General features: G+C 37.3%; 1 protein-coding gene across 1 annotated transcript; it reads right to left on the bottom strand.

Annotated features, from left to right (window-relative positions):
- Window positions 1-560: 560 nt before the first annotated feature.
- Window positions 561-1719, bottom strand: LOC141327592 (GTPase IMAP family member 9-like). The gene is made up of 2 exons (XM_073835357.1): window positions 974-1719; window positions 561-707 (listed from the first exon to the last, which is right to left on the bottom strand). The coding sequence occupies exons 1-2, from the start codon at window positions 1611-1613 to the stop codon at window positions 628-630; spliced, it is 720 nt and encodes a 239-aa protein (XP_073691458.1). The 5' UTR covers window positions 1614-1719; the 3' UTR covers window positions 561-627.
- Window positions 1720-11116: the final 9397 nt, after the last annotated feature.

Raw genomic sequence — 11116 nt, 5'->3', positions numbered from 1 at the left:
TTGTGAGGATACTACCTTTTCTAATATGTTTGACAGAAAAGGGAGATTTGAGATTGGTCTGTAATTATTTAATTTGTTGGGATCAAGTTGTGTTTTTTTAATGAGAGGCTTAATAACAGCCAGTTTGAAGGTTTTGGGGACATATCCTAATGATAGTGATGAATTAATAATATTTGGATGAGGATCTATGACTTCTGGAAGCACCTCTTGTAGTAACTTAGATGGAATAGGGTCTAACATGCATACAAAATTCAACGCCTGTTGGTGCTTTATTCTTTGTTAATTTAGTCACTGTTGTGGTAGAAGTGATGGTTCTACCATAATTTTACAGTTTTAGCTATCTGGACTATACACAAGACTAAATAATGATCTGAGATATTGTCACTTTGCTGCAGAATTTCAACACCATTAACATCAATTCCATGTGACAGTATTAAATCTAGAGTATGATTTCAACAATGAGTAGGACCTGTCAGCTCTGGTCACACTCACCGTTGTGTGTCTGATTCAGTATTTCATCTGAACGCTGGTATATTTTCTGCTGTTCTGATTGAGGAAACCATTCACACTGCTGTTTCTTCTGATGCATATTTTTATCCAAGCATTCATTTCTGTAGATGATGGTGATCATTGTGCCAATCTGCCCAGATCCAGTTTTCTGTCTTTCTTTACATTAATCTCATTTTCAGCTGGAGTCTCTCCTGAAACTGCAACAGAAACATCAGATCACTCAACATGATGTTCATTTAAACCTCATTAACAACTTTCTCATATACTTTTTATGACATGTAGCATACTTTAGAATAAAACACAGTTGTAGTAACTTTACATGTTTTAAACACAGCCTCATTAATGTTATATTAATGCAATAATATATTCATTTGGTTTACCATTTTAACCTAAGTTGTGTTCATAATCATTAAACTAAGCAGAAAAAACAAGAATGTCATTTCACAACAATAAAACAACTTACAATTAACAATGCTGGCCATGCTGTGTCTCCTCCTCATTTGTTTCATGATAAACATCCCACCATTTTCAATCATCATTATTTCAATCTTCTGCAGTAGTTCTTGGACTTGACCTTTCATGTTCTTCTTCTTATTATTGAAACAGTGAATCTTTCCTCCACATTCAGTCACCAGACGCTGGAGATCCTCATGATCTTGGTGTTTGATTTGTTCATTTCTTGTTTCATCTACATTATCTTTGAATGTGAACAGAATCATGATGTACTTCTGAACTTCGGGACCAAATAAACACCGAATATAATCCAAGATCTCTTCCTCATTTTGCACAGGTTTCTCTAGAGGAACGGTGATCAGAACTGCACTGAGACCTGATGAACACCTCGAAAATAGCTGATCTTTCATCTTCTCCAGCTGCTCTTTATTCAGATCTGGATCTAATAGATCTGGGCAATCAATCACAGTAACCTGCTTCCCACTGATCTGTGTTTGACCCTCACAAACTTCAGCTTCATGCTCTTTGAACAAGTTTTCTCCCAGTATGGTGTTTCCAGATGAGCTTTTCTCAGAACCGTTTCTGCCCATCAGGAGAATCTGGATCACTGGATAATGATGTTGATCTTGATTGAAGTTGATCTCTGTCATCTCTTTCAAATAGTTCTATCAAGAAGAGTAAGATCAAAGTGTTTAACAGAAAACAAACAAGCTGTGCATCAAATCAAATACAATCTCTGGTGTTTTTGGGTTAATTCAGGTTAAACATGAGTTTCTCGCCACCGTCCAATTATGTCCACATGGTAATACAAAACATTAATATACTGAATTTTATTCAATGGTTGTTTAGGGCTAAATGGCTTGCTAATTGATTACCATGAAAACACATGTAAAAATATCAAACCTGCTGTCCAACAATTTTCTACTCCAAATTCACTTCATAACATCAGTCGAGAGTTTGAAATAACTTCCTTTTGTGATCTGACATGGATTCATTAAACAGAATGAGGCAGAAATCATGCCACTTTATATTATTCTTCAGAGTGATAAAGGCTATGACGATTAGTATTTCATTTTAATTATACTTTATTCTTTTAAAAATACCAGAGATGGCTTGAAGAAGTTTCAAGTTTACTTTATTTATATAGCACATTTAAAACAGCCGCAAGACTGATCAAAGTGCTTTACACTTGGAAACATCCACAAGAAAAATAAACAGAAACAAGACACATAAATAAGAAATGGAATAGACAAAATAAAACCTAATAGGCCATTGAAAACAAATGAGTTTTTAAAAGTGATTTAAAAATAGTCAGACTAGGAGCCGTTCTGATCTCAACTGGCAAGTCATTTACTGGCGAGGCTCAATTCCTGAAAAGGTACGGTCACCTCTACGCTTGAGTCTAGAGTGTGGAAATAAAAGGAGGTTCTGGTCGCAGGATCTCAAACTTTTCAAAGGGATATACTAGTGGAGCAGTTTGGATAGGTAAATGGGTGCTTGGTGATGCAACGATTTAAAAAAAAAATAATACAATTTTGAAGTGTATTCTAAATTGGACAGGCAGCCAGTGAAGGGCCTTCAAGAGCGGAGTGACATGATCCCATTTTTCTTTTTTAAAAGAAACTTAGCAGCGGCGTTCTGGACCAATTGAAGACGGGCAATTTGCGATTTAGAGATGCCACAATATAAAGAGTTACAATAGTCTAGATGCGACGTAATTAAAGCATGAACCGCCATCTCCAGAGTCTTGTCGGTGAGAAAATGTTTGATTTTTGCAAGTGTGCGGAGCTGATAAAAAACAGATCCAATCACGGTGGAAATTTGTTTATCAAACTTTTGCGTGTCGTCCAACAAGACACCCAAATTCCGTACCTGTGAGGACCTAACAGCAGATAAAGGTCCTAGGTCAAAATCAGAGGCCTTCATATTATCTGATGGACTGAAACCTATCACCTCAGTTTTTTCTTCATTTAGAGATAAGAAATTTTGAAATAACCAAGATTTAACTTCATCTAAATAAGACAACAGAGCATTCATGGCCAAAGGATCGTTTTTCTTAAAAGATAGATAGATTTGAGTGCCATCAGCATAAAAGTGAAATGACAAAAATGGAGCCTAGAGGTAGCATATACAGTGAAAATAAAGTGGGAGCTAAGACAGAACCTTGAGGAAGACCACAGGGAAAAGAAGAAGTGGGAGAGAAGAATTCTCCTAGCCTAACCACATATTTCCTATCCAACAGGAATGACTGAACCCACTTTAAAACTGTGCCAGAGAGACCCACCCAAGATTCGAGTCTATTTATTAATATGGAATGGTTGATAGTTTCAAAAGCAGCTGATAAATCTAAGAGAACAAGGCTGAAAAGACTGAAGTTAAAAAAACACAATCTTTTCCAAAGCCTTAGAGACAAATTAGAGACATTTTTTTTAAAACAGACAGGTCGAGTGAAGGCTTCTTGAGGTGAGGTGTGACAGTAGCCACTTTCAAATAAGCGGGAACCACACCTGTTAAAAGACACTAGAAAAAGGACACTAGGCCCGGACTGTCAGTAAATATTTTTTTTTATCTTAATAATTACATGATTTGCTCATTAATTAATCAAACTAGCCACAAATAATTGTTTATCAATATTTGCTGAGAAGAAAATTCTAAATGCTCCAAATAAACAATTAAAAGATGAATTATTCTTCTAGACAGTGACGTTAAATAGACAACACAAAAAAGTGGCCTTTCAAAACATTAATGTTGTATGTTTTAATTCTATGACTCTCTGTCTGGAATATGTTTCTATATATTGTATATCTACATATTGAGAGGCTTATGAAAATTAATTAACATTTAATTATGTAAAAAGAGGATTAAACTACGTGGAAAAAGCTGTTGCACATTGAAATAGACGCAATATTATATTTTTATATTTATTATGACAGTGGTTCCCAACCTGTGGGCCGCGGCCCACCAGGGGGCCCCCGTGATCCTCCAGGGGGGGCCGTGAGATATCTTAAAATTTATTTGAATATTATCCTATAATTGTTAAATTTCATTATATTATAGCTAAATAAAAAATGATCAAAGTACGGCCTCTCTCGTGTTCTGTGATTGATTGATTCGGACTCGACGCACTGTTAAACAGACTGAATGGCGGCTCAAAACTTCCAACCACTGCACGCACAACGTTACTACATCTTACATGCATGAAGCAAACCGTCAAAGTAATGTAAAGGTAAAGACGAGTCGAGTAATAATAACGAACCTGAACGTGCCTATGTATAACACTCTTGTATATAAGAGTCTAACATTAGGCGCATTTTGGCATCTCCTTTATTGTCCTGTTTGGTAGGTAGGTTATTTAAGAAAAATACTCTGATGTCTGAAGTAAAAAAATTCAGGAACTTTAAATCTGTATATATATAATTTTAAAAAGTTAGAATTGAGCAGGGTGTCTTAAGGTTATAAAGTATAATTTGAATTTTGAGTTTTGCAGTGGAAGAATAATAAGGCAAAACAAATGTTTTGGTTGATAAAAAAGGTCTAAAAATAAATACTTTTTAAAGTGGAAGTACAGTATAAGAGGACATGTCAGGCATAGGGGGGCCTTGCAAAATTGATTAGAGAAGGAGGGGGTCCCGGAGTAAAAAAGGTTGGGAACCACTGTATTATGACATTTTAATATGTCAAATATTTGTCATGTAGCCTACATCCATGAACATGTTATGCTTAAAGCTTTACCTGATTGAATTATGTTTTAATTCTTCATGTTTAACTGTTTTCTTCTTTCTTTTTTCTTAATAGTAATTATTAAGAATAAGCATTGGTTTGAAGTATGTGGATGTCTTTTTGGTGGGAGCTGTTGCCATGGTAAATCATAATTTCAGAGCTCCATTGATCAGGGCTTTTTTTCATAGTCATGGTGCAAGTGCTAAACTCCTACTACGACCTACTACGAGTGGATTGAACTAACTCAGTTCAGCTGTTCTGAAAGTGAAAACTCAGAGTTTCCCGTCTTAGGGTTACTCAACTTACAGTTCAAGTTTAAACTCAGAGTTTCCCGTCTTAGGGTTACTCAACTCAAAGTTCAAGTTTAAACTCAGCTACTGGGTAGAGAACTTGTAGAAAACCCGAAGTAAAATCTTTGGTTGAGATTCTCGAAGTAGCGTACTCAGGCACTAGTTATATGTTTCCTGTAAGTGGGGTCAAAATTATTAGTCGACGTTACTACAACAAATTCCTAGTATTTGTGAGCATAATATACCTGGCAACAACGCTCATTCTCATTCTGATTTGAAAATGTTGGAGATAGCCAATCAAAGTGTAGAAGTCGGGATTCACCGTTCACAGAGCTGAGCTGTGTGCCACTTGAATGCTGAGGCAATGTGCAGCTAAACATACTGATACAATTCATCAATATTTACCGTTTACGATATAAAAAAATGGTAAACTACAACATACATTTTCAAGAATCATTTGTCTTGTCATTTGATTTACTTAAAAAAAGAGATTGTAGCATACATAATTTGTGCTATTACATGTATTTAATTTAAAGTTAAACATTCATATTGATCATGTTCTGTTCTGTAATGTTAATATAAATCATGCACTGTAACAATAAAAAGAACACCCAGTCACTGGCAGTCCCTTATGAAAGTAAACCATGTTTTTACTAAAGTGACCACAGATCAGCTACTTTATTTGTAGATTTTCATGGTTACCACTACAGTAAACATATTTATATATAACCTAATAAGTTGCAATTAAGGCATATTGAATGTTAAAATGCTTTTTTAGTTAATTGGGTAGCATTAGCCAATTTACATTTAGTAAACAAACAAACAAAGACTTTTTTTTTTTTTGGCATTGCCCATTCCTCTAATGATGGGATGTGAGACGGTCAGATTTATTTGCAGGCTTTAATAAAAATGAAGGTCGTACAGCCAGAAGTAAAAAAATAGCCTTAAACACAACATGATGATCATAAACACAGAGTAAATCCAAAGAGCAGACAGGGTCAAAAAGGCAGGCAGCGATCAATTGGGAAACAATCAGAGTAAGCAACAGACAGGGAAAACACTTTGTATGTTGGCCAGCTAAAACAATACTAGACAATGTGAACTAGGAAGTCCTAGGTAGTCCATGGTGTCTGAGTGGTGGCAGCTGTGTGAGTGTAAATTAGTGCAATGGGTGATGGGAGATGTAGTCTGTGGAGACAGGTAAGACTCTATGTGATGAAAGAGTGACATCTAGTGGTGAACGGATGGAAAGCCACAGATTCCTGACAATTCCTATGTAAAAGTTGCACATTTACTTTAAAAACTGTTTTGGCTTGTCAAAGTAAGATTTTAGCATATCCAATGTAATGGCTGTTACATCAAAGCAAATTTATCCAGGTTTAAAAAATATTTATGATGCATATATGTGATTTAGTCATGTGTAAAACCATGCAAATCATTAGCTTACTGTATATTAAATTGGCGAAATATAGCTAGTTTACACCAAAATGCCAGCTATGGGGCAAAGTGAGCCAAATGCCTGCATTTCAACTAACCATGCCATAAAGCACCGGTGACAATTTGTAAAGGAAATCTGATTATTAAATTAGTTTTTAAATGATCTTGAATCAGATTCAGTCAGATGGTTCATCTTACCACTGACTCGGGTCAACTTACCACTAATCTGGGGCAAAGTGAGCCAGAGGAACACTTTTTTTTTATAAGAAGCCATAATTTTAGAACCCTTTGTCGTAGATACACTCTGATCATTTAAAATGATAGGAAACATAAAGGTAGTTTAGGTGCTTTCAGTGTACTTCTTCCTTGAACTTGTGGACCACATGAGTAAAAAAATGGCTCATCTTCAGGGGGTAATAGTGGAACAGAGTAACAGGGGCCCTTGGCAAGGGGGGGCCCATCGCGACCACAACCCCTAACACACCCCCACTCCCACCCCCACATAGTTTTACAATCGTGAACACCCCACCCCCACTGAAGTAATTTTTAGTTTTTAGGGGGGGCCCTTAACTAAATCAGTGTACGGGGGGCCCAAAAGTCCCAGCGATGCCCCTGGTCATCTTACCCCACTTACCACTATAAGTAGCTCCATATTAAAAGGTTATAAAGTGTAATCCGTACCTGTAAGCAGATCTTCAGTCACGCTGTTGCAGAGTGAAAGCTGAGCTTCAGCAGTTCAGGAGCTCTTCTAAGACGGCGTTCAGTTCAGTTTAGAGGTCTGCTATACTGTACAATCATATGTGAGCTGCTGTGGTCTGGAGGGGCTGAACCACACTTCAGCCCATGCACTGTAGCCCACCTTGTATCACACTTTCATCTGTGAAACAAACTGAAACAAACTTCTGTTATCCAATCAGATGCATGATATAATCAAGAAAAAAATCAGGGGGTTTTGAATGTGGTCTCCTATATGCATTGCTAGCCATTTATGGTGATTTCCAACACAGCTGCAAACCGTCTGTTTGAAATACAACTAGAAGCATGGTCTATATTAAAAGGCAAATCCACAGAACTTTAAAGCTCTGAATGTTGTACCTGAGTGCTGCAGAGTCACTTCATTCACATCATCTTTACAAACACATAAAGATCCCAAATATGAGTCAATGAGAGAAAAGAGTGAAAGTGTATTGAGTGTGAATGAGATGTGCAGTGTTTTATTAGTGAATAATCAGCTGAAACTCACCTGAGTTTGGAGTCACTGCAGTTTGATTCCTCACTGAAAAACACATTCATCATCATCATTCACTTGAAGATTCACTGAAGATTTTACTAAAGTGTTTCTCTCACCTCTTATGATGGTGTCCAGGCTGAACTGTGATGACAGAAAGATTCATTAGAGCTGCATTAATAGTGTTCATGAAGGATTAAATATCAAAACAGTTTACTTTAACCCCTTTTTCTAAACATCTCTGCCTAACCGCCAGTCACGCACATCCGCCATGCTTGTAGTTTTTTAACATGTTTTATTCGTGTTTGTAGTTCTGTGCCGAATCCTTTGCAAAGCACAATGGGTTGTGGGCAATATTAGCCATTAGAGTGTACACAGATCCACACTTCAACCTGAAATAGTAGTTCATCCAGGGACTTTTGGCATACTCTTTTCAGCATACTACACTTTGGGACACACTTATTGTTATCTCACATACTGTTTAGGATAGTTTCAGCCTCAGACGTCACGCCCACAGAACATTGGCTAAATGTTTGATGCATATGGTACACTTAATGGAAACATTTCAGGAATGTTGAAGTCATCATCTGATTAGTTGAATTTGACTGGATTTCCGGGAGACACGATTTATTCGGCATTTTGCTAAAAGGTGCTTATGCAGACGCTATTGTTGTTATACACTTTTGCAACGTTCACGAACAAATTACTGACTTACTGCTTGTTCTCCCTCTTTTTATTTAACTTTCAATGCTGGTTATTTCAGTGACTGACTTGTTGCATGCCAGTCTGTTGTTGTGGGGGTATTTCCACACACGAAACAAAACAAACTGTGATTGGTTGTTTGACATGTCGGTCAAGCAGCCTTATGGGCGGGCCTTGGCCAATGAAAGCTGCCATGAATTCCAGACCTTCAGCCGTCAGTCTGAAGGTCTGGCTATGCGAGACTATGTTTAGGATGGATAGTATGAACATTGGGATGCACGAGAGTGAGAGAGAGAGAAAGAGAGAGACAGAGAGAGAGAGCACACACAGGGAAACACAACCACACCCAAACGGGGCAGGGAAGACACACCTTAATCATTAATATTAATGGTAATATATCCTCAGGATGTAATATCTGTCCTGAAGCTACAACAGAAGAAGCAGATGACATAAATGTTCATATGTGTCCATTCATTGAGCAAAAGCATTCATTGAAATGTGATGTGTTTGTGACCTCAACAGGGCTTACAACTCTTCCTGATGAGAGAACGTTCGTTCACTATGATTAAGAAAGACTCTTTCAGTTTGTATCATTTCAGTGTCAGTTTGTGACTCAGTTTGAGATTATATTCTGCATGAGTCATTTGTCTCCACTGGATCCTTAGAGATGACCCAGAAACATGCACATCAGCTCATGCAGAATATAATCTCAAGCTGAGTCACAAACTGACACTGAAATAATGCAAACTCACCAAATGAAAGTCCTGAAAGTGTCTTTCTTAATCAGAGTAAACAAACGCTCTCTTGACAGGAAGAGTTGTAGGTCCTGTTGAGGTCACAAACGCATTGCATCTCAATGAATGCTTTAGCTGATTTATAATATCAATAAATGAACATGTTTGCATTAAACACACTGTTTCCAGAATCATAAACTCACCAGTAGTCCAGCTGCAGTTCAAGTTTAGTGAGATTTTCTTCTACTTCTGGTTTTATAATGAAATGCTCCTCCCTTTCACATGATGAGGGTGGACATAGTGATTTGGGGGCCCTAAGCAAATTCCAGGTATGTGGCCCCAACACAATAACTATGTGCTCTTTTACGCCTAACCCTTGTTTTGCTCACTCGCTCTCATAATTTAGAATGCATTTATCCATTTACAACCAGCAATTATTCAACCTGATACTGTTCTAAAGTAGAGCTGCAGCGATTTGTTGACGTCATCGATTACGTTGATTAAGAAAATTTGTCGATTAGCATTGAACGCGTCACACCTGTCGCCACACCCATTGCACAACCTGCAGTTATTCCTACTTAAGACTGTTTTTCTACAAACTTTAACACAAAACAAAGCGTTGAAAGCGGCTGAGAGCGTCAAAAGGTTGGCCATTCCTCAACTTTATGCAAATCTCAAGCACAAAACGCCAGGGGCCTCATGTATCAACACTGCGTACGCACAAAAACTTTGCGTACGCCAGATTTCACGCTCACGTTTGGATTTACTAACGATGAAATTAACGTGAGAATGTGCGTTGATCTGCGCCAACTTCTTGTCTGGCGTACGTGTATACGTGCGTGTTTGTTTTATTTCCCTTGGCGACTCCTAGAGGCAATTATGTTAAATTGCACACTACAAAGTATTGCACCAACACATGTGAAAAACATTGCTATTAATTTATAATTGATAAAATGGGTTAAGTGACACAATATTTTTCTACCAATTATGTGATTTAGAACATATAAAAGCATTTGCAAATGTATACAACCCTTAGTCTATGGCAAGGGCCCTGCACAGACCTTTTGAGGGGCATGTGCTGAAACTGAAAAAAGGGAACCCCCCCAACCCCTCCACCACCAAAAAAATAACACACAATAATATTCTTCTTATATTATATTTAATTAGTATTAATAACTTTTATACAGATAATATATACATATATAGGGTATCTTATGTATATATCTTATGTAAACTAATTAAAACAACACTGTGATCCACTGGGATGTCCCTCTCAATAGCTATATAGGCTATATAATATGATGAAATGTTAATAAATTACATCATGTATTTTACAAGCATCAGCAAATTCAGCAGATAGCCATCAAATCAAAATAGAAATTTCTTATAATATATTTTACCTAGCTGACAAGGATCACTTGGTTGCTTTGAGTCAAACTAAATCACATTATGTCAACATCACACCGTGTGGTGATGCATTATATGAACCTTTATAGACATAGGCCTACTTTAAGACAACGTTGCACTAATTCAAACAATATATTTTACCATTACAAGACAAAGACGTTCATCTGCTTCCGCTCTATGACTCTGACTGATGTGCTGAAACGTAAGTCGCCGCTGTTCTCCTCTTACCTGCACCTTTACATCGATCGGACCATTTCTTTTTTAATTCGTTCACAGTGCGATGTTCAGACCCCCCTGCGTTAACCGCGTCAGCTAAACTCTCCCACTCTATTTTTACTATTTTTTTTTTTTTTTTTTACAAACTTGTAAATAACAGTTTTTCTCTGGTCTACCTCCGATAGTAGCACCTTCAATTCACATTCTGTGAAGTTTCTCTTGCTTGCTTTTTCGTTTGGTTTTTGCCAAAGTGGAGTCATTACCATATTAATACAGGAGAAGGAGGCAGGGAGGGGTTTTGCGCTCGTGCATGTGCGCTCAATTTCACGTTAATTCGGATGTACAAAGAGATTATGCGTGGAATTCCGCGTACGCAGTGTTTCATACATCTGATTTTTTTTTACTGCGTACGCACATTT

The sequence above is a fragment of the Garra rufa genome, chromosome 1, assembly GCF_049309525.1.
Source record: "Garra rufa chromosome 1, GarRuf1.0, whole genome shotgun sequence".
Taxonomy (NCBI): Eukaryota; Metazoa; Chordata; class Actinopteri; order Cypriniformes; family Cyprinidae; genus Garra; species Garra rufa.
This window is presented reverse-complemented; position numbering and strand designations above follow the sequence as displayed.